This window comes from Bombina bombina, chromosome 6 (genome assembly GCF_027579735.1).
Source record: "Bombina bombina isolate aBomBom1 chromosome 6, aBomBom1.pri, whole genome shotgun sequence".
In the NCBI taxonomy this organism is placed as follows: domain Eukaryota; kingdom Metazoa; phylum Chordata; class Amphibia; order Anura; family Bombinatoridae; genus Bombina; species Bombina bombina.
The window spans coordinates 890,672,050-890,697,533 of record NC_069504.1 but is presented as its reverse complement, the minus strand read 5'-3'; the positions used below and the strand labels follow the sequence as shown (position 1 = coordinate 890,697,533).

The window sequence follows — 25,484 nt, the reverse complement described above, 5'->3', positions numbered from 1 at the left end:
ATAAATGAGTCTCATGTCCCAACAGATTAACTGTTAAAGTGCTAATATTTTTTTGTCTGCTCCCTAGAAAAATAAACTTAGCACTTACCTCTATGTAATTTGCCTGGCAGCAGGGCAGCTCACTAGGTTTGAGAGGCATCCTCCCTCAAATGGACCTGTGGAAAAAGGAACAGACTGAGTAATCTCCCTCAGGCTTTCAAGTTAGGGCAGCAATAATTATTTGGGAGGCGCAGTAAGGATAATACCCCATAAGTTCCCAATTGCTTAAAAGCCACCACTGCTTTACTAAAGAGACTAACAAGGGTTACGGCTAAACCCCAGAAAAAAGCATTACAAACTTGCACTGCTGAAAAATAATAAAATCTTAATTGAAGAATCTTCTTCCAGACACCTAAACTTTACCACCTCCTTGCTCTTAACGTAGGCAAACAGAATGACTGGGGTTGGAGGGAAGGGAGGTGATATTTAACAGCTTTGCTGCGGTGCTCTTTGCCTCCTCCTGCTGGCCAGGAGTGATATTCCCAATAGTAACTTAAAAGGGACAATCTACGTTAAAATTGTTATTGTTTAAAAGATAGATAATGCCTTTACTACCCATTGCCCATCTTTGCACAACCAACAGTTATATTAATATACTTTATAACATTTAAACCTCTAAATTTCTGCCTGTTTGTAAGCCACTACAGACATCCTCTTATCACATGCTTTTATATTTGCTTTTCACAACAGGAGACTGCTAGTTCATGTGGGCCATATAGATAACATTGTGTTCACGCCGTGGAGTTATTTAAGAGTCAGCACAACACAGCACTAATTGGCTAAAATGCAAGTCAATAGATAATAAATAAAAAAGTCATGTGATCAGGGGGCTGTCAGAAGATGCTTAGATACAAGATAATCACAGAGGTAAAAATTATATGAATATAGCTGTGTTGGTTATGCAAAAAAGGGATTATCTATATTTTAAAACAATAAAAATTCTGGTGTAGACTGTCCCTTTAAGTCCTTGTGTAAAGGGTTAGGGCTTAATAAAAACTTGCACCAAACATAACAAATACATTAAAATAAAGTGTTACACTCATATATAAACACTATCTAACAAAAATTATTGATATCAATATTAAAAATAAAAAGTTATAAGGGTTAAAAGGTATATGGTATATGACAAGGTATTTGAATGGAAAGGGCTATAATGTATATATACATACATATACATGTCTACATATGTGTAAACATGTGTATATATGTGTATACATGTGTATTTACGTGTTTATATGTATAATTTGGAGCCCTTGCCACTCAAACATCTTAAAACATGATGTTTTTTTTTTTTTATCAATTTCAATATTTGATCATTTGTTTTACTTTGCATTTACTGTACATATTTTACATTCCAATGTACTTCACAAAGGGGAAAATGTTCTATGTATTTTTAAATAGATATTCCTATATGTATCTGTGTGTGTATATATATATATATATATATATATATATATAGATAGATAGATAGATAGATATATCTTTTAGAAAAAATACATCATATATATCTATTAAAAAATAAATAACATTTTCTTCTATGTGAAGAACATTGGAATGTAGAATATGCATAATTCATGGTGTGTATAGCACACTTGGTTAAACAATGTTGAACATTTTTCATTCAACTTGTAAAACAAGCACTAATCCGCAAGTTAAAGGTTTACTTCTGGAGATGTTTGCGTGCGAGCGAAAGTGCTAAATAGTGGCCCATTGTGTATGCCTTCTAATGGATTGGAATAGAACCTGCCAATAGTGGCAGTTCTAAAACTTAATATTTGGAGGTGCTAATTGGGGGCTAACAAAGTGAATATTTGGAAGGCTAACAAAGGTGGTGAAGGCACAGCACACATAATAAATAAAGCCCGTTGGAGCTAGATTGGGTACTACACATGCATTTGGAGGTGCATAGCACCCCTCATCACCCCCATAGAACCGCCACTGTCTGACAATACAATTTGTTATGATTGTGCAAACTGACTAATTTAATATAGCAAACCTATGGTGATCCATGTTTGTGTTAAGTGTCTCTAGACTGTAAGTGATCCTGTCTTTACCGTAATAGTCATCTTCTATGGCTATACAGTATATACATATTAATTGTTAAAAGTATGTTTTAATTAAGTTATTAGTTCTGACCTGTGTATCCCACTGCACTCAATACAAAGAGTGACACCAAGGTTGATACTCGCCCACTCAGGTTCCGCTGCTCGACAGTCACAGCAGACTGCATTTCCTGGAACCCTCAGAACAGCATCTTGTGGGCACTGAGATCCTCTCTGATTTGAGGGCGCCTCTGAAGGAGAACGGGACAAGCGCTGTGAGAGAGGAGACAGTAGACTGTTACAATGAAATTGTGCAGTGTAGGATTAATAGTGTTATTGGTTTAATCAAGATGATGTACATTAATGGACATTATAACAAAGCAAATTAAATCAGGGCTGACAGAAAACAAGTTTTACTCTATCATTTTGTTTAGATTGTTAGCAAAATGTTTAAACAAATAAAAAAGTGATTTGTCCTGTGGGGCAGAGACTCTATTAGCATAAAATGACAGGATGGGGGTCTGCAGATACAGACCGTTTCCCACCACTCCATGAAGAAACTTTCATCTTATATGATATAAACTATAGTGCTAGTTTGGGCTATTAAACTGTATTGTAAGTTACAGCATTTTGCTTCTGTACAGGATTAGTACAACAAGCAGTGTCATTGTAGGCTGTGTTATTCTAAGTTTCCCCTTTCAGGTCATTTCTATGATTGTAGGCTCGACTAGATTAGAGATGTTCTAGGTTACTGATTGGATAGCATTTTGTTATCATGAAAAAGCCTTAGCCACTTAAAGTTTTACATGGGGGTGACATTGCTTTTTCAGCAGCAGTCGTTACATTTCTGTCTTGCTGTCATATTGGGCTAGATTACAAAAGGAGGGCAAAAATATTACTGCTGTTTTGTGGATTACATCTAATAGCTATGAGGATTACAACATACTAACAGGACTCAACCTTATGGGACTGTACACCTATGGTATAATGGATGATGGATGATTCTACACATCTTTGAACACAACTTATTACAATTGACATTGGTTTGAGTTATGCACGAGTTTGGTACAGTGAACTATCTAACATACAATTTACTCCACAATTAGGATTGATCATTTTTAATTCAGCTTTATAGTTTTTTTCAGTGCTATTTATGCATGTTTAAGATATTTTAAGATCTCTTTAGGTTTTTTTCTAGTGGCCACTAGTAATTACTAATTCTTTCATTTTAATGTGGTATATGTTTTCTCATTATAGGCAATTCTTTAATTAAAGTGATTTGCTATACATTTGTGTAGTTTGGTTCACGGTTGTGGATATATATATATATATATATATACACACTTTTGAGCCCTTCCCAGTCTAACACCTTATCATATACCATATTCCTTTAAAACACTTTAAAAACATTTATTTTAATAATAAACCTATATTTTACATGTGCAAAACATTTAATTTTAGCCCTAACACTTTGCTTCAGGTCTCAAATTGCGCTAAATTTTATAGCGCCATTCTGTTGTGCTCAAACACATAACTTTTAACTAGTAATATGAGCTATGTTTATTATATCCATTGCACCAAACTGATATTGGCTGCGCTAAATATTCTCTGGTTATTCAGTTTTACCATGGACTTGTAATACTAAATTGTGCACAATCCAGCAATATTGATAGCGCACCCTGTGCTATCAATAATGCTCCACTTGTAATCTGGGTCATGAAGTATTAGCCAGGCTCAGTACTATCCTCCTTAACACTCCCCAGCACCATGCTTGGTACTTGAGAAACATCACACCTTACTCATGGGTTATTAAAGCAGCAGCCGGCATTGTGATAGTGAGGTATGTGCTTACCGAGTGGCTGTTTGTGCAGAGTCTGACATTTAAAAAAAAATATGTACTAACAATAATAATAATAATAATAGAGTGGAAAAAGTTTTTATTTGCTAGAAGTGGTTTTGAGTTCCTGTGATTTTATGTTTAATTAGAATAGAATTGCTTTAAAGTGCAGTGTGGTGTAGCTGTTAGGCTGTATATTACATTAGATCCTTACTATGCTGCCGCTGTCTCTCTTGTTGTCACTGTAGGCCGTTGTGATACTTTTTTGGACTGCACTGACCCACAGCTGTAACACACGTTCTGACTCTGCTTGCAGCATGCAGGACCTGCAAAAGCATAGAAATTCATTGAAAGCAGCAAAACGGTTGAACCACATTGTCATTTAATAACGCAGTGACAATACAATTACATTAAAAATAAAACATTGATGTTGTGTTGCCCTATGAACCAGCAAGGCTGCATAGATTTAAGTGTTTTAATTTTGCAAAATATAAACTAAAAACAGTAAAGGGACACTAAACCCAAATTTTTTCTTTCATGATTCAGAGACAGCTGGCAATTTTAAGCAACTTTCTAACTTACTCCTATTATCAATTTTTCTTTGTTCTCTTGCTATCTTTATTTGAAATAGAAGGCATCTAAGCTAAGGAGCCAGACAATGTTTGGTTCAGGACTCTGGACAGCACTTGTTTATTGGTGGATGCATTTAGCCACCAATCAGCAAGCACAACCCAAGTTGTGAACCAAAAATGTACCGGCTACTAAACTTACATTCTTGCTTTTCAAATAAAGATAGCAAGAGAATGAAGAAAAATTGATAATAGGAGTAAACTAGGAAGTTGCTTAAAATTGCATGCTCTATCTGAATCATGAAAGAAAAAAATTGGGTTTCAGTGTCCCTTTAAAGAACTAGGCAAAAAACTATATTGTATGATGTATTTGAACAAAGCACATTTGATTATTGAAGTAAATTGGAAAGATGTTTAAAATTGAATGATCTCTCTGAATCATGAAAGTTTAATCCTAACTTTAATGCCCCTTTAAAATGTGTTCCACTATAGTGCAGTAATAAGCCACAAGAAAAGCTGTAAAAAACAAACAAACAAAAAATGAAAATTGGATTGTTGACAAGAAAGTGTTTTAAATTAACATAAAATTGATTTTGCAATTCTTTTTAACATGTTTAATTGTAGGTAGAAAAACAAAGTTTATCCATCAGTACATTCTCCAGACTTCACATGCCTAACACTGCTACATTATACACCGTCATTGTTTGGTCATTTTAGTACATTATTTATAACAGACCCTATCTAGTTGGCAGCAGAGGAGATATGATTTGAGGCTTTTACAAGGAAATGTCCCTGGTCTGAAAAGAATGCAAATTGTGTAAACAAATTACAGATTAAATCAAGACCGGATTGGCCTACTGGTTTACTAGGAAAACTCCCGGTGGGCTGCAGCAGCTGGTGCTGACCAGCTAAAAGATAAGGGGGTAGTGCTGCTGTATCACCTCTCATTTTCTACTCTTAGCTATAAGTATTAAAGTCACAAAGTATTTCCTTTTAATTCCTAGAGCGTGTACCATTTAGTAGCCCACCTTTTAATGGTTTCTAGTGTCTAGTAAATAGTGACACACTATTTTGAGTGCCTTTTCCAGATTACAGTATAGATAATATTTTCGTGTTAACACTGTGTATTTCCAAAGGATATAAGCGATAAAAACCAATAAAGCACCAACAGTCTGTTGTGCCAGTCACACGACATCCAGCGTTGCCGTTGGCTGAAAGTCATGTGAGTGGCACAACAGACTGTTTGTGCTTAGAGCTTGGTCGTTTTCAACTAAACAGTATACACTGTAGTGCGGCTTTATAGGGACTCAGACTACTTGCTGTTTTTACTACTGGAAATATCTAAACTCCAGATTTAAGGATCACCGCTGGAAACACTTCACCATACGAATCACTTACCACACTATTTTGTGGTTACTACAGGTGAGCGTTTTTTATCAGTTATATTCGTTGCAAAATTCACACAGTGTTAACACAAAAATATTTATTCTGCTTTCTCAATATGTCTATGTAAAACACTATAAACAAAACAATCAGCTGAAGAAATGCTACCAATATTGATATATAACTGGACAAAGTGTCTGCTACCTGGTTAGTACAATTATACACAGAGCTATAAAGAAAGAAACAATTGCACCAAAATAAGGTGCAATTCAAAGACCAGGATATCAAGCAAACCACTAATTAATTATTATTATTAATAAGATACCATAATTGGTCATAAATATGTGCAATTTATTGGAACATACTTACATATAATACATAAACCATCAAATAAATAATGACTCAGTAGAACATGAAATATGAAATACATAGACAAAATGCAAAAAAAACACAAACTAACACACACACAAGGGACAGACAAACAATTCACATGGGCCCCACATGCAGCTCTGAGCTAAACCTAAGCCGGCAAAATAATCAAAATTATCAAAATTATAAATGGCAAATGTTCAAGGAGCAAACTCCATCCATATAAAGATGAAATGAGGATGAATATGAATAAACAGCAGACATATGCAGTGTATGGAATGGATGAAGTATGATGATGAAATGATCAAGCTGTATGTAATTCACAGCAACCAGTATATCTAGCACATAATAATGAAACAGTGTGGGGGATATGCAATGGTATAGTTCTTAACCGGGGCGAGTATACTTCAAAGTAACACAATCCAATGCGGATTTAGGCAGTTCATATAACACTCAGAGCCCCTGATATTGATCACACATGATCCTCCAGGTAGTACTTAGGACCACACCACACTAATAACCATTAACTCTCTGACCGGCAGAGGCAACGAAAGTCCCACTGGTATATGCTGCTCCACAACAGTATAGTGGAGGAATCCCACGGACCAAAGCACTGCTCACCCCACACTGTTTCATCATTATGTGCTAGATATACTGGTTGCTGTGAAGTATTGCAAGCCTGAAACTTTACCCAAGTCATCTGATTATTTGGTATCATCATCATCATCAACTGTTTAACTGTTTATTTATATATCATCTACATCATGGAATTACATACAGCTTAATCATTTCATCATCATACTTCATCCATTCCATACACTGCATGTGTCTGCTGTTTATTCATATTCATCCTCATTTCAACTTTATATGGATGGAGTTTGCTCCTTGAACATTTGCCATTTATAATTTTGATAATTTTGATTATTTTGCCGGCTTAGGTTTAGCTCAGAGCTGCATGTGGGGCCCATGTGAATTGTTTGTCTGTCCCTTGTGTGTGTGTTAGTTTGTGTTTTTTTTTGCATTTTGTCTATGTATTTCATATTTCATGTTCTACTGAGTCATTATTTATTTGATGGTTTATGCATTATATGTAAGTATGTTCCAATAAATGTATTTATGACCAATTATGGTATCTTATTAATAATAATTAGTTAGTGGTTTGCTTGATATCCTGGTCTTTGAATTGCACCTTATTTTGGTGCAACTGTTTCTTTCTTTATAAGTCTATGTAAAACACTCCCCTTGCAAGTGCTGTTTAAAACCCATTTCCTAACATTATATATACTGTGTGTATATATATATATATATATATATATATATATATATATATATATATATATTTATATTATACATGAATAAAACGTATGTCAGTTTAAATACCTTTCTGTGACCTAGGGCCTATTTATAATACAAGGTAACATTAATGTGTGTTAATGTCATACTCACTTTGTCGGGGATACAACCTCAAAGCAACATCGCCTATCTGCATCAGGACACAGCTTCACAGCACAGAGCCGAAGATCCTCAACCACCACATTAAAAACATTCTAGAACATAAAAGAAAATCATTACACATATCTGTCTTATGTAGATAACTAAATACAATTTCTTCTTTTCTCAACTCACCTTAAAGTTATAAAGATCTCACATTATAAGTTTTAATAACTATGACAAATCATCCATGTTTAAAGGGATACTGAACCCAAAATTTCAGATAGAGCATGCAATTTTAAGCAACTTTCTAATTTACTCCTATTATCAATTTTTCTTTATTCTCTCTGTATTTTTATTTTAAAAAACAGGAATGTAAACTTAGGAGCCGGCCTATCTTTGGTTAAGCACTTGCTGATTGGTAGCTAAATACAGCCACCAATCAGCAAGCACTATCCAGGGTGCTGAACCCAAAATGGTCCGGGCTCGTACGCTTACATTCCTGCTTTTTCAAATAACTATACCAAGAGAACGAAGAAAAATTGATAATAGGAGTCAATTGTAAAGTTGCTTAAAATTCCATGCTTTATCTGAATCATGAAATGAAAAAAATTGGGTTCAGTATCCCTTTAAGTGATGTCCCCAACTAATGAGAACATTTTAGCAATATAAAACACAAAAGAAGTTTCAAAATTCAAAATATTAGTTATTTTTTTTATCAACGTTACTTTGTGTAACATGTGTGATATAATATATACAAATATTCACGTGCCGAAGTGATATTATTTATGGTACATAGTGAAAAGGCACAGTACAATTGTTCAGAAAAGATTTATTTGAACAGAAGTAGCCAATACATACCACTTTCTTTTGGTAAACCAACTGATTATTCTGAATGGAAAACCAACGCCTATAAAAGACAAAACATAATTTATGCTTACCTGATAAATTCCTTTCTTCTGTTGTGTGATCAGTCCACGGGTCATCATTACTTCTGGGATATAACTCCTCCCCAACAGGAAATGCAAGAGGATTCACCCAGCAGAGCTGCATATAGCTCCTCCCCTCTACGTCAGTCCCAGTCATTCGACCAAGAATCAACGAGAAAGGAGTAACCAAGGGTGAAGTGGTGACTGGAGTATAATTTAAAAGATATTTACCTGCCTTAAAACAGGGCGGGCCGTGGACTGATCACACAACAGAAGAAAGGAATTTATCAGGTAAGCATAAATTATGTTTTCTTCTGTTATGTGTGATCAGTCCACGGGTCATCATTACTTCTGGGATACCAATACCAAAGCAAAAGTACACGGATGACGGGAGGGATAGGCAGGCTCATTATACAGAAGGAACCACTGCCTGAAGAACCTTTCTCCCAAAAATAGCCTCCGAAGAAGCAAAAGTGTCAAATTTGTAAAATTTGGAAAAAGTATGAAGCGAAGACCAAGTTGCAGCCTTGCAAATCTGTTCAACAGAGGCCTCATTCTTAAAGGCCCAAGTGGAAGCCACAGCTCTAGTGGAGTGAGCTGTAATTCTTTCAGGAGGCTGCTGTCCAGCAGTCTCATAGGCTAAACGTATTATGCTACGAAGCCAAAAAGAGAGAGAGGTAGCAGAAGCTTTTTGACCTCTCCTCTGTCCAGAGTAAACGACAAACAAGGAAGAAGTTTGGCGAAAATCTTTAGTTGCCTGCAAGTAGAACTTGAGGGCACGAACTACATCCAGATTGTGTAAAAGACGTTCCTTCTTTGAAGAAGGATTTGGACACAAGGATGGGACAACAATCTCTTGATTGATGTTCCTGTTAGTGACTACCTTAGGTAAGAACCCAGGTTTAGTACGCAGAACTACCTTGTCTGAGTGAAAAATCAGATAAGGGGAATCACAATGTAAGGCTGATAACTCAGAGACTCTTCGAGCCGAGGAAATAGCCATTAAAAACAGAACTTTCCAAGATAACATTTTTATATCAATGGAATGAAGGGGTTCAAACGGAACACCCTGTAAAACGTTAAGAACTAAGTTTAAACTCCATGGTGGAGCAACAGCTTTAAACACAGGCTTGATCCTAGCTAAAGCCTGACAAAAGGACTGGACGTCTGGATTTTCTGACAGACGTCTGTGTAACAAGATGGACAGAGCTGAAATCTGTCCCTTTAATGAACTAGCTGATAAACCCTTTTCTAAACCTTCTTGTAGAAAAGACAATATCCTAGCGATCCTAACCTTACTCCAGGAGTAACCTTTGGATTCGCACCAGTATAGGTATTTCCGCCATATTTTATGGTAAATCCTTCTGGTAACAGGCTTCCTAGCCTGAATCAAGGTATCAATAACCGACTCAGAAAAACCGCGTTTTGATAAAATCAAGCGTTCAATTTCCAAGCAGTCAGCTTCAGAGAAGTTAGATTTTGATGTTTGAATGGACCCTGTATCAGAAGGTCCTGTCTTAGAGGTAGAGACCAAGGCGGACAGGATGACATGTCCACTAGATCTGCATACCAAGTCCTGCGTGGCCAAGCAGGTGCTATTAGAATTACTGATGCTCTCTCCTGTTTGATTTTGGCAATCAATCGAGGAAGCAGCGGGAAGGGTGGAAACACATAAGCCATCCTGAAGTTCCAAGGTGCTGTCAAAGCATCTATCAGAACTGCTCCTGGATCCCTGGATCTGGACCCGTAGCGAGGAAGTTTGGCGTTCTGGCGAGACGCCATGAGATCTATCTCTGGTTTGCCCCAACGTCGAAGTATTTGGGCAAAGACCTCCGGATGAAGTTCCCACTCCCCCGGATGAAAAGTCTGGCGACTCAAGAAATCCGCCTCCCAGTTCTCCACTCCCGGGATGTGGATTGCTGACAGGTGGCAAGAGTGAGACTCTGCCCAGCGAATTATCTTTGATACTTCCATCATTGCTAGGGAGCTTCTTGTCCCTCCCTGATGGTTGATGTAAGCTACAGTCGTGATGTTGTCCGACTGAAACCTGATGAACCCCCGAGTTGTTAACTGGGGCCAAGCCAGAAGGGCATTGAGAACTGCTCTCAATTCCAGAATGTTTATTGGTAGGAGACTCTCCTCCTGATTCCATAGTCCCTGAGCCTTCAGAGAATTCCAGACAGCGCCCCAACCTAGTAGGCTGGCGTCTGTTGTTACAATTGTCCAGTCTGGCCTGCTGAATGGCATCCCCCTGGACAGGTGTGGCCGATAAAGCCACCATAGAAGAGAATTTCTGGTCTCTTGATTCAGATTCAGAGTAGGGGACAAATCTGAGTAATCCCCATTCCACTGACTTAGCATGCATAATTGCAGCGGTCTGAGGTGTAGGCGTGCAAAAGGTACTATGTCCATTGCCGCTACCATTAAGCCGATCACCTCCATGCATTGAGCTACTGACGGGTGTTGAATGGAATGAAGGACGCGGCATGCATTTTGAAGTTTTGTTAACCTGTCTTCTGTCAGGTAAATCTTCATTTCTACAGAATCTATAAGAGTCCCCAAGAATGGAACTCTTGTGAGAGGAAAGAGAGAACTCTTCTTTTCGTTCACTTTCCATCCATGCGACCTTAGAAATGCCAGAACTAACTCTGTATGAGACTTGGCAGTTTGAAAGCTTGAAGCTTGTATTAGAATGTCGTCTAGGTACGGAGCTACCGAAATCCCTCGCGGTCTTAGTACCGCTAGAAGGGCACCCAGAACCTTTGTGAAGATTCTTGGAGCCGTAGCCAATCCGAATGGAAGAGCTACAAACTGGTAGTGCCTGTCTAAGAAGGCAAACCTTAGATACCGGTGATGATCTTTGTGGATCGGTATGTGAAGGTAAGCATCCTTTAAATCCACTGTGGTCATGTACTGACCCTCTTGGATCATGGGTAAGATTGTCCGAATAGTTTCCATTTTGAACGATGGAACTCTTAGGAATTTGTTTAGAGTCTTTAAATCTAAGATTGGCCTGAAAGTTCCCTCTTTTTTGGGAACCACAAACAGGTTTGAGTAGAACCCTTGTCCTTGTTCCGACCACGGAACCGGATGGATCACTCCCATTGTTAACAGATCTTGTACGCAGCGTAGAAACGCTTCTTTCTTTATCTGGTTTGTTGACAACCTTGACAGATGAAATCTCCCTCTTGGGGGAGATAATTTGAAGTCTAGAAGGTATCCCTGAGATATGATCTCTAGTGCCCAGGGATCCTGAACATCTCTTGCCCAGGCCTGGGCGAAGAGAGAGAGTCTGCCCCCTACTAGATCCGGTCCCGGATCGGGGGCTCTCGTCATAAAAACTAAGTATAATCACCATAGTCCTCTCACACATCCTATCTAGTCGTTGGGTGCAAGAGAATGACTGGGACTGACGTAGAGGGGAGGAGCTATATGCAGCTCTGCTGGGTGAATCCTCTTGCATTTCCTGTTGGGGAGGAGTTATATCCCAGAAGTAATGATGACCCGTGGACTGATCACACATAACAGAAGAAAGATATTTTTACAATATTAGGGGCAATTTAAACATTGTACTTCTTACTCACTCAGCCAATTCCTTAACCCCTAACCCTGCTCACCGACTCCAGGTCTTGAATGTGTTACTTGCTCGTTTGAATAAATATCCTTCAACCACAATCTCAGCATTTACATCATCGCCCTGGGAGACTGCATCTTCATCAGAAACATCCTGTGACAAGCAAAGTGAGAGTATTGAAAAGAAGCTAAAATGTGGACATCATTTTTTTTTAATGTATGGGAGTGACTAACCTTGTCTTTGATGCTTATCAGCTTTTGTTCCAAATCTCTTTGTTCGCGGGCAGCCTCTAACACTGTCTTATGCACCTGCCAAAACATATACCTCAATTAACAGGTATAAAGGTATACAAGGGCACAGTTGTACAAATATTCAGTAGTACTACTATAAAGATTCACAATCATGTTGACATGGAAAGGGAAGATTAAAGAGATATTGTACACTAGATTTTTCTTTGCATGAATGTTTTGTAGATGATCCATTTATATAGCCCATCTGATAGTGTTTATGTGAAAATTTATGGTTTTGCTTATTTTTAAATAATATTGTGCTGATTTTCAGACTCCTAACCAAGCCACAAAGTTTTAAATGTATACTGATGTCTGCAGATTCCTGTTTGTCTAATGGGTCTTTTCATATGCAGGAGAGTGCAAAGAGGGAGTGCCTGCTCTTCATGTTTTCTCAGCCCATTTCAGTGGGTGTCCCAGCCTAACATAATCAATAGTGCTAAATTGGGAGCCTCTAAGTAAGTTTAAAAAAAAAGTTTTATACTGTTTTTTGATATCAGTATCTGTGCATATTCTTCTTCATAGTAGTGTCTATTACATGCAGTTATATGAAAATTGGTGTATACTGTCCCTTTAAAAGGGACATTAAACACTTTGAGATGGTAATATAAAATTATAAATCGCATATATAAAAAGAAGTCTGCAATATACTTATTTATTTTGTCCCCTTTTCCTGCATTTCCATTCTGAAATTGTGACCTTTTCAGTTCCTGTTAGAAATGGAAGTGCAGAACACTGTTATATTCCACACAGCCATTGGCTGCACACTCTAGTGACCTACTTATAACTGTCCCTAATTGGCCACAGCAGAGAAAGTAACATAAGTTACTACATGGCAGCTCACATTGTTTTATAGACACTACAACTTTACTCTTGTTTTGTCAATATTTAAACAGCTTATAAAACTTAAAAAAATACATCTACATATTATTCTCAGACTAATCTTTTCTTTGAATGCATCATTCTATCTAGCATTTATTTAGGCCTAGATTTAGAGTTGGGCGGTAGCCGTCAAAACCATCGTTAGAGGCTCCTAACGCTGGTTTTTACCGCCCTCTGGTATTTGGAGCCAGTCATTAAAAGGGTCTAACGCTCACTTTACAGCCGCGACTTTTCCATACCGCAGATCCCCTTACGTCAATTGCGTATCCTATCTTTTCAATGGGATCTTTCTAACGCTGGTATTTAGAGTCGTGGCTGAAGTGAGCGTTAGAAATCTAACGACAAAACTCCAGCCGCAGAAAAAAGTCAGTAGTTAAGAGCTTTCTGGGCTAACGCCGGTTCATAAAGCTCTTAACTACTGTGCTCTAAAGTACACTAACACCCATAAACTAACTATGTACCCCTAAACCGAGGTCCCCCCACATCGCCGCCACTATATTTAAAAAATTGTAACCCCTAATCTTCCGCTCCGTACACTGCCGCCAACTACGTTATCCCTATGTACCCCTAATCTGCCTCCCCTAACACCGCCGACCCCTATATTATATTTATTAACCCCTAATCTGCCCCCCACAACGTCGCCTCCACCTGCCTACACTTATTAACCCCTAATCCGCCTCACTCCCGCCTCAATAACCCTATAATAAACAGTATTAACCCCTAATCTGCCCTCCCTAACATCGCCGACACCTAACTTCAAGCATTAACCCCTAATCTGCCGACCTAATTCTAACCCTAACCCTAACACCCCCCTAACTTAAATATAATTTAAATCTAATGAAATAAATTAACTATTATTAAATAAATTATTCCTATTTAAAGCTAAATACTTACCCGTAAAATAAACCCTAATATAGCTACAATATAAATTATAATTATATTGTAGCTATTTTAGGATTTATATTTATTTAACAGGTAACTTTGTAATTATTTTAAACAGTTAATAACTATTTAATAGTTACCTAGTTAAAATAATTACTAAATTACCTGTAAAATAAATCCTAACCTAAGTTACAATTAAACCTAACACTAAACTATCAATAAAAAAATTAAATAAAATACCTACAATTACCTACAATTAAACCTAACACTACACTATCAATACATTAATTAAATACAATACCTACAAATAACTACAATTAAATAAACTAACTAAAGTACAAAAAATAAAAAAGAACTAAGTTACAAAAAATAAAAAAATATTTACAAACATTAGAAAAATATTACAACAATTTTAAACTAATTACACCTACTCTAAGCCCCCTAATAAAATAACAAAGCCCCCCAAAATAAAAAAATGCCCTACCCTATTCTAAATTCGAATTCCGATTGGCTGATAGGATCCAATCAGCCAATCAGATTGAGCTCGCATTCTATTGGCTGTTCCGATCGGATCAGCCAATCGGATTGAACTTGATTCTGATTGGCTGATTCCATCAGCCATTCAGAATTTTCCTACCTTAATTCCGATTGGCTGATAGAATCCTATCAGCCAATCGGAATTCGAGGGACGCCATCTTGGATGACGTCCCTTAAAGGAACCGTCATTCTTCAGTTGGACGTCGGAGGAAGAAGATTGATCCGCGCTGGAGGTCTTCACGATGGAGCCGTTCCTCATCGGATGAAGATAGAAGATGCCGCTTGGATCAAGATGGTTGCCGGTCTGGATCGCCTCTTCTTCCCGGATAGGATGAAGACTTTGGAGCCTCTTCTGGACCTCTTCAGCCGCAGGATTATGGATCGCCAGCCCCCGCTTGGGTTGGATGAAGATTTCGGCGCCAGGACTGATCGGTGATACCCGGCAAGGTGAAGATAAGGTAGGAAGATCTTCAGGGGCTTAGTGTTAGGTTTATTTAAGGGGGGTTTGGGTTAGATTAGGGGTATGTGGGTGGTGGGTTGTAATGTTGGGGGGGGGGGTATTGTATGTTTTTTTTTTACAGGCAAAAGAGCTGAATTCTTTGGGGCATGCCCCGCAAAGGGCCCTTTTCAGGGCTGGTAAGGTAAAAGAGCTTTGAACTTTTTAAATTTAGAATAGGGTAGGGCATTTTTTTATTTTGGGGGGCTTTGTTATTTTATTAGGGGGCTTAGAGTAGGTGTAATTAGTTTAAAATTGTTGTAATATTTTTCTAATGTTTGTAAATATTTTTTTATTTTTTGTAACTTAGTTCTTTTTTATTTTTTATACTTTAGTTAGTTTATTTCATTGTATTTATTTGTAGGTATTGTATTTAATTAATTTATTGATAGTGTAGTGTTAGGTTTAATTGTAACTTAGGTTAGGATTTATTTTACAGGTAATTTTGTAATTATTTTAACTATTTTAGCTATTAAATAGTTCTTAACTATTTAATAGCTATTGTACCTGGTTAAAATAAATACAAAGTTACCTGTAAAATAAATATAAATCCTAAAATAGCTATAATATAATTATAATTTATATTGTAGCTATATTAGGGTTTATTTTACAGGGAAGTATTTAGCTTTAAATAGGAATAATTTATTTAATAAGAGTTAATTTATTTTGTTAGATTTAAATTATATTTAATTTAGGGGGGTGTTAGGGTTAGACTTAGCTTTAGGGGTTAATCCATTTATTACAGTAGCTGCGAGATTCGGTCGGCAGATTAGGGGTTAATAATTTAAGTTAGGTGTCAGCGATGTTAGGGAGGGCAGATTAGGGGTTAATACTATTTATTATAGGGTTATTGAGGCGGGAGTGAGGCGGATTAGGGGTTAATAACTTTATTATAGTAGCGGTGCGGTCCGCTCGGCAGATTAGGGGTTAATAAGTGTAGGCAGGTGGAGGCGACGTTGAGGGGGGCAGATTAGGGGTTAATAAATATAATATAGGGGTCGGCGGTGTTAGGGGCAGCAGATTAGGGGTACATAGGGATAATGTAGGTAGCAGCGGTTTACTGAGCGGCAGATTAGGGGTTAAAAAAAATATGCAGGTGTCAGCGATAGCGGGGGCGGCAGATTAGGGGTTAATAAGTGTAAGGTTAGGGGTGTTTAGACTCGGGGTTCATGTTAGGGTGTTAGGTGCAGACGTAGGAAGTGTTTCCCCATAGAAAACAATGGGGCTGCGTTAGGAGCTGAACGCTGCTTTTTTGCAGGTGTTAGGTTTTTTTTTCCAGCTCAAATGGCCCCATTGTTTTCTATGGGGATATCGTGCACGAGCACGTTTTTGAAGCTGGCCGCGTCCGTAAGCACCGCTGGTATCTAGAGTTGCAGTGGCGTTAAATTATGCTCTACGCTCCCTTTTTGGAGACTAACGCACTGAAAACCCAGCCCTTCTGTGAACTCTAAATACCAGCAGTATTTAAAAGGTGCGGGGGGAAAAAAGCATGCGTAGCTAACGCACCCCTTTGGCCGCCAAACTCTAAATCTAGCCGTTAGTGTTTAATGTCCCTTTAAGTGCAAGCAATACAGTAGCGCTATTGTATTTCTGTTACTTTGTCTTCATATATCACATTTTATTGGCTATGCCAACAAAACATACTTTCTTATAAATTCTAAGTCATTGATGTTTTACACCCCCATGTTTCTTTCTCGTTACCACTTGTTCCAACTTATTTCACCAACAAATTTATACTTTTAAAAAAAAAAAAAGTTCCGTTATTTATTCCTCCTTTAGGGTAAATGACAAATGTATTTTTCTTTTTATTTGTCTATTCTCATCTTAAACCTTTTCACTGATTTTTCCACCCATCATTATCCATCCCTTTCCAACTTTAAAGCAACCAATTTTACCATTTCACACAGGCCATTTTCCACTTGAAGCTCTGTTCTAGTACAAAAAGAATCTAGTTTCAGCCTTTCTTAAAGTGAATGTAAAGTTTACTGAATAAGTGCCCGGTTTTTACAAATACTGTTAAAAACAGGGGCACTTTCATTCATTAAACTTTACAATGAAGCTGATTTTTTAAAATACTTACTTTTGTTTTATGGAAAGTAGACCAGAGTTTCTCCGCCAGCAGCTCCTGCTGTACTTAGCACAGCAATGAGGAATCCAGCTTCCGCCAATCGTTTTGTGCCCCCTTTGGCGTCCAGCTCAAGAGGTCATGCAACCAATTGGAGGAAGCCAGATTGGTCAACTCCAAGTACCACAGGAGCTGCGGGCGGAGGCTCGCTAGTCTGATTTCCATAAAACAAAGGTATTTTTAAAAAAATCAGCTGCATTGGGCTAGATTATGAGTTGCGCACTAACTGTGTTGTGCGAGTGAAAAGGGGGTTTATCGTGGCTTTTTGCACGAATTGGAAGTAGCACATTTGTTGCAAGTTGAAAGTGAATACATTCGCTCGAGTGCAATTCATTTTAACGATCATCAGGATAGCGTGACTATATCTCTGGTTAACTGTTACGCTCGACTAAGAAGTTGCCCAAAAACCATTAAAAATACATTTAAAAGTGCAGTTACTCTCATAATAACATGATCTAATGAAAATTTTTTTTAAAATGCAATAAAAAGTTATGAGCACTCAAAGATATGAGATCTCAGGTGTTAGAAAAAAAGGCATGCAAAGGCTTTAACATAGAGATACATATACATATCTAAATATGTATGCTTTAATATATATATATATATATATATATATATATATATATATATATATGTGTGTGTGTACATATGTATTTATATGTGTATATATGTATTTAAAGACATATAAATACATATGTATACATATATACACATATATATATATATATATATATATATATATAAGTGCATTGGAGCCCTTTGCATTTAAATAGCTAAAACATTTAAAATCATATTTATGCAATATTCATATTTAAATGTTTATGTATTTACTGATAATATTTCACATTCCAATGTTCTTCACATAGGTGAATATGTTTATAAATAGACATTCCTATTTATATCTGTATATCTATACATATATATATATATATATATATATATATATATATATACACACACACACTCATATGTATAGATATATATTGTATCAAAGTACCATAAGATATAGATAGAAATATGTATTTATAAATAATTAAACATTGGAATGTGAAATATTAATATTTCATGTTATGTTAGCGATCTGGTATGCGCGCAAGTAAGGGAGTTAGTTTTTTTTTGCAGTTTTCACGCTCCATTGAAGTCTATTGGAGAATACATTAACGCGGAGGCAATATTCTGAATTATTTTTACTTTTAACTTGTAATATGCAAGCTATTCGACGCTCGCAAAAAGCCTCTGTTTAGCGGAGTTAGGCACAAACTACCGTTCTACTTATTTCTTACATCAGCATCCAAGTGAAAACAGACAAAGTTTCGGATCTGCTATAGGTCTTTAGACATAACTAAGGACCTATAGCAGGTCCAAAATGTTGTCTTTATTCTCTTTTGTGCTAATTCTGGATGTGGCAGATCCTAGGTTCTGCACCTGAATATAAGCTGTATGTGTTGCTTTTAACTTTTTTGATTTTGGAATTAAATCTCTGTTCCACCTCCAGTGAATAAATTAGTGATAAATTCCCCAACCTTTTCCAGGTTTACTCCATCTTAGCCTAACATTATACAGACAGTGATCACATCCAGTTTTTTATACTTCAGTAATACGCTACTTACATCATCTCCTCTAATTCTATACTTCCTCATATACATCAATGCCCTAAACTGTTCATTTTATTCAGTCACAAAACTAGTCCCCAGCTTTTGTATCATTCATTTCCAATTTTACAACATTTAATCTAGTAGAATATCAATGTTATATGTTCATCTTTTTTTTTCATCAATGTCCAGTTTATATGTTACCCTGATTCTCAAATTACTATCATATAACTTGTATTACCCACCATTTCAGCCAAGAAGTTGAACGCCATTAAACTTTGTGAATTGTCATGTTTCTTTCCTATCTATATTCTACCTCAAAACCTCATCAATGTTCTACTTCACATAGTTATACGCCAATATCTAACAAGTTAACCTCCATTTAATATTACAATTCCAAATTCCTACCATATCTTCCTTATCTTTAATCTCTCACCATTATAAAACCAATATGCAGAGATTTTCTTGGTAAATTCAAAATACATACACTATACTTAAACAGGTTAAACTGTCTTTTGACACAAAAAACCCCCCAAAAAAACTAAAATACTTTATATGTTTGAACCATATTCTCTGTTAAAGTCAAGACATTTTTTATAATTTAACCAATCTAACTTAAAAAAATAAAAATAATTCACATAAATTCATTGAAGAAAACATTCAGAATTTTTAATATAAAAACAGACAGAGATCTGAGAAACTAGTTGCTTGTTTATCCATTGTTACGGTCACATTTGTGACATTTTATATTGTATTTTACTGCACCATTAAACTATGGTATTTTAACTCTTTGCTGAGCGCCTGAGCTTGATTGAAATCTACCCTGGAGTGATTTGTTGCACTGCCTTGGTCAGTGAACTGGGACACTGTGAACTCCCAGTCTGCCCCTATAAGCACAACAGAGTGCTGCTTTACTTGTGAGTATAAAATCTGTATTCACCTATTTTTACATTTGTCCAAACTATATCAAACGAGGAGGCGCCCTTGTCTTTGTGATTTTCTTTGCACAGAGAGAGTATATATATATATATATATATTTTGTTTCCCATGCTTTCATTTCTATTTTGTCTTACAATATTTATTGGTCCCCCCTCTAAATTTATATCTTTCTCTATATCTTTCTTTATATCTTTATCGTTGCACTATCTTTCTTCCATTTTTTTCTGCCTCTTTATGATCTTTTTCACCAAATTTTACAACACAATTATTCTAACCTATGGGGCGAGATTACATATACGGTGCAGGTTTCAGCGCAATCGCTGCAACCTGCGCCGCCCGTAATTTCACCTCGCACATCAGGGTATCCAATAAACCCCGTTGGCAGTTCATAAAGTGCCGTAAGTCTGATAAACTAGCGATGTCTAGAAATTAGCGTAAATACAAATTTCTGGAGTCGCTAGTAACTTATGCCGGCGCCTAAGAAAAGTAAAAAAAAATAAAAAATCTAATCTCCCGTAAAAGTCTAACACGACTCCCAGAAATAACACACGTAAAACCCCTATATTCGCAATTCCCCCTCTCACAACTAATAATAAATGTATTAACCCCTTAACCGTCAACCCCCACAATGTAATATGTCTAATTAAACTATTAACCCCTAATCCGCCATCAAACACACACCACAAGTAATAACTAAATTATTAACCCCTAAATCCGCCAACCCTAATATCGCAAACTACCTATTAAAACTATTAACCCCTAATCCGCCATTAACCCACAACGCAAACTACCTATCAAAGTATTAACCCCTAAACCGCCAAAGCCCACAACGCAATAAACCTAACCCCTAACCTAACACCCCCTAAATGAACCCAAATGATCTAAAAAAGGGCTTTTTGCAGGGCATTGCCCCAAGATAATCAGCTCTTTTACAACAAAATACACAAAGTCCCTCCTAACAGTACAACCCCCCACCCACCAAACCCCCCAAAATAAAAGAACCTAACACTAAAAAACCTAAACTACCCATTGCCCTGAAAAGGGCATTTGTTGGGCATTGCCCTTAAAAGGGCATTTAGCTCTTTTACTGCCCACCCTAATCTAATTAAAACAACCCCCCACCCCAAAAAAAACTTTAAAAAAACCCTAAATCTAACCCCCAGGTTGGTACTCACAGTTCCTGAAGTCTGGCGGAGAAGGTCCTGTTCCAGGCGGTGAAGTCTTCTTCCAAGTGGCGACCTCTTCTTTCTTCTTCCAGGAACATCCGGCGCGGAGCGGAGCTGAAGACCGATGACCACGGAACTGAAGACCGGCGACCGCAGAGTCATGGAGCGTAGATGATCCTCTTCTTACGATCTCCGCCGTACACTAGAGAATTCAAGGTACGCAATTAAAAATGGCATCCTATGAATTCCTATTGGCTGATTTGATTCTTCAAATTCAAATCAGCCAATAGGATGAAAGCTACTCAAATCCTATTGGCTGTTCAAAGATAGAATTTCAGTAGCTCTCATCCTATTGGCTGATTTGAACAGCCAATTGGATTTGAGTAACTTTTATCCTATTGGCTGATTTGAATTTGAAGAATCAAATCAGCCAATAGGAATTCAAGGGACATAATTTTTAATCATACGGAGATCGTATGAAGCGGATCATCCACGCTCCCGAGCTCCGCGCCGGATGTTCCTGGAAGAAGAAAGAAGAGGTCGCCGCTTGGAAAAAGACTTCACCGCCTGGAACAGGACCTTCTCCGCCGGACTTTAGGAAATGTAAGTATCAACCTGGGGGTTAGACTTAGGGTTTTTTTTAAGTTTTTTTTGGAGGGGGTTTGTTTTATTTAGATTAGGGTGGGCAGTAAAAGAGCTAAATGCCCTTTTAAGGGCAATGCCCAACAAATGCCCTTTTCTGTGCAATGGGTAGTTTAGGTTTTTTAGTGTTAGGTTCTTTTATTTTGGGGGGTTTGGTGGGTGGGGGGGTTTACTGTTAGGGGGGACTGTGTGTATTTTGTTGTAAAAGAGCTGATTATCTTGGGGCAATGCCCTGCAAAAAGTAGGGGTGCTTTTATTTTGGGGGGGCTTTTTTATTTACATGGGAATTAGGTATAATTTTTTAAAATTTGGTCATTTTGTTTTTTATTTTCTGTAATCTAGATTTTTTTATTTTCTGTAATTGTAGCTTAAAGGGACAGTCTACACCAGAATTTTAATTAGACTGTCCCTTTACTTTATACTTAGTTTATTTTTAAAGTAGTGTTTTTTTTATTTTAATAGTAACTTTAGTATTTAGTAATTTAGGTAATTTGGGTTCATTTAGGGGGTGTTAGGTTAGGGGGTGTTATGTTAGGGGTTAGGTTTATTGCGTTGTGGGCTTTGGAGGTTTAGGGATTAATACTTTGAAAGGTTTATTGCATTGTGGGCTTTGGCTGTTTAGGGGTTAATACTTTAATAGGTAGCTTGCGTTGTGGGTTAATGGCAGATTAGGGGTTAATAGTTTTAATAGGTAGTTTGCGATGTTGGGGTTGGCGGATTTAGGTGTTAATAATTTATTTATTACTTGCAGTGTGGGTTTGATGGCGGATATAGGGGTTAATAGTTTAATTAGGCTTATTGCATTGTGGGGGGTTGTCAGTTTAGGGGTTAATACTTTTATTAGTTGCGGTGTGGGTTTGATGGCAGATATAGGGGTTAATACACTTTATTAGTTATTGCGGTGGGGGATTGCGGTTGACAGGTAGATAGATATTGCGCATGCGTTAGTTTATTTTTTAAGACATTTTCGGGAGTTACGGTGCTCCCATACTCAGCGCAAGGCTTGCTGCGGCTGCCTTTTATGGCGAGGTGAAAATGGAGTAAGATTTCTCCATTTTTCACAACGCAAGTCCTTGCACTGAATATTGGATACCGATTTGCGACGCGGCCCCATGTTAGCTTATGGGAGTAAAAATTGCGGGCAACAGGTGAAATATATGTGCCGCATTTATTTGCGGCGCTGTATATAGGATACCAAACCCGCGCAAAAACTGGCATCGCCGGCTTTTGCGGGCGACTCCGCATATGTAATGGAGCCCATAGCTTTAACTCAACTAAAACTCTTTATTTTAAATTCCATGCATTTGTCACTCTACACATTTTACACAAATAAGTTATTATTGCAGTATATGCTTACTGAATGGCACCATAATCTACAAAATACAGTGTCAGTTACTACGTAAGAACTTTCCCAAGATTTTAGGTGTCCAACATCTTTCTAAGATTCTGTACTATAAATTCCATCCCCTGCAATTATTGATTAATTCATTAATTCATGCCCATCATCATCTGCCTCAAAATATCCTCATATCAATGTAGTACAACATTTTGGTAATTTCAGCCACATTTTTTGATTACTGCTGGTGGGTCAGATAAATTAAAAATACTTTTTTGAACTCAAATAAGAAAATTGATGAAAAGGTGATATATTTATTGGCTAATGGAGGAAATAACTGAAACTTTTAAGAAAATTCTATTCTAATGTCCTGTATGTGATTCTCTACCTCTGAGGTTAAACTTTTACCACAATTTTGTTTTTGTTCTATGGCTAAATTGGTACCACGCGCTTCTCGCCATCAGCTTGGTATACCACAGTATTTTAATTCTCTATTCACCAGCTTATCCAAAGCATACCAGGCCTGTATACCCCAGTACAGTAAATCATCACCAAGTTCTTCTCTACAGCCTGTTTAAATATGAATTAAAATGGAGATATTTACTCTCCAGGTAAAAAAAATATATACTTTGATTCTAAAAAAAACCTTTAATAAATATTTTAGTAACAAATAATATTTTATACATTTTTCTGCCTCCAATTTATTCCGTCACTACCCTTAAAATTTACTGGCACATCAATGTCCTACAAAAATCTTTTATGCGCTTTCCTCATTCATAAATAGTTACCTGTGCAGCCAAGTCTTTGCGGAACTTATCTGAGTCTTGCAGAGCAAGTTGCCCCTGTGTTAAAAAGTAAGCTTGCGCGTCCATAAGTTGCAGCATCTGGAGTGTATGATACACAAAAATCATCAATCAAGTGAAATGTATAAGTCATATAGAGGTACATGGAAATCATTAAATCTAATTAAAATAGAGATTAAATATGTATATCTTTACATTAACATTTACAAGTTATGTAACCTAAGAATGGTCTATTTATTGTTTGTGATACACTGTTCTAATTTGCATCAAGCTAAGATATAATAACTTTTGGATTAGTGTTTTTATACATTCTATGCTACTTTAAAAATTGTCTAATTGAAGCAGATACCAAGTAAATAACAAAATTGTGTAGAAAAATAAATGTTGCTGACATATACATATTAAAGGGATATGTCCAACACATAAATGGTCATCACTGAAGACAATATTCTTTATGACAACTGACTACAGGTCAATAAAGTGACAATAGTATGTCTTTTTTTCCTTTTACTAATGCCTCCTCATCTGTAACCAAATAATATATTATGTTATTTTCTCTGTCTTTTTGTTTAAGGGATTATAGATCTAGAGTAGTCACTCCCAGAGTAAAGTATTACCCGTACCTTAACCCAAACCCATAAACTTACCAACCATAGGAAAAAACTCAGAGACAACAGAGTGGAAGAAAGGACCAGATGCTAGTCATGTTCATTAAAGATAACATATTATAACCAACTAAGCTTTTAACATAGGATGGTGGCAAGTGCGCCCCTAACTACAGCCAGAGGTCTGCAGCCCTACTGAAGGCTGCTATCGAGCATGCTCTGTCCAAACAAAGGCAATAAGGTTTACAGAGTTTCCATGACCTACTGAAAAGGTGGAGAAGGGCACTCCCTGCCACCACCTACAGTATCTGCCTCTTCCCAGCAGCCTGGACATCACTTCCTTCAACAAAGGCCGCAACCCCTGCAGCTAGAGTTTGGTAGTTATTCCAACCCTTAGGGGTCCCAGACATCACCTGACCATTTTACAGGCTAATGGATCTAAGAAGAGCCAAATCTTAAAGGCCATGTGCTTATATAGACTAGCTCGAGTAACCCTATCTGAGCCATGATAAAATATAATAGCAACGCTATGGAAGCCGTAAATACATCACCATCCTTAACATCTGGGAGGGAGGGTTACTGAAGTGCAACATAGTTACAAGCGCATTAAGCCTTCGTCTAGCGGAGTTAACGCATGAGCAGGAGTGCAATGTACCGCTCCACTCGTAAGGTTAATTTGGATTTCTGTATGTTGCCCTAAATCTTTTAAGTTGTTTAAGGTTAGATATGTGAAATTTATGAATTTTCTAGATTTTTATGTTGAATTAATAGGTTTACAGTTACCAGAATCTTACCTACTGCATTTCATGTTAAATGGTAATAAATAACAAATTCTCTAATGTGGTACAATGTCAACTACCTATGATTGGTCAACGTTTTCAACTAATTTTATTGTCAGCAAAGATCAATGATTGATTTATATGCTTATAAATTCCTGTATTGTTTTTTTAATAAAATCAAATATCTCTGAATAATTTAGAGATATGTTAAGTTATTGTTGGAAAACAAATTTATTCTAT

At 37.0% G+C, this 25,484-nt stretch overlaps 1 protein-coding gene across 2 annotated transcripts in view; it reads right to left on the bottom strand.

The window, feature by feature from the left end:
- The window catches only part of ACAP1 (ArfGAP with coiled-coil, ankyrin repeat and PH domains 1), a 229,932-nt gene that overhangs the window by 77,061 nt on the left and 127,387 nt on the right, over window positions 1-25,484 (bottom strand). For both annotated transcript variants that reach the window (XM_053718448.1, XM_053718449.1), the window contains 7 exons: window positions 23,846-23,941; window positions 12,407-12,481; window positions 12,217-12,326; window positions 8,532-8,580; window positions 7,686-7,786; window positions 4,133-4,244; window positions 2,176-2,354 (listed from right to left, as the gene is read on the bottom strand). In XM_053718448.1, the coding sequence (XP_053574423.1) occupies window positions 2,176-2,354; window positions 4,133-4,244; window positions 7,686-7,786; window positions 8,532-8,580; window positions 12,217-12,326; window positions 12,407-12,481; window positions 23,846-23,941 (722 nt within the window). The remainder of the gene's footprint in view (window positions 1-2,175; window positions 2,355-4,132; window positions 4,245-7,685; window positions 7,787-8,531; window positions 8,581-12,216; window positions 12,327-12,406; window positions 12,482-23,845; window positions 23,942-25,484) is intronic.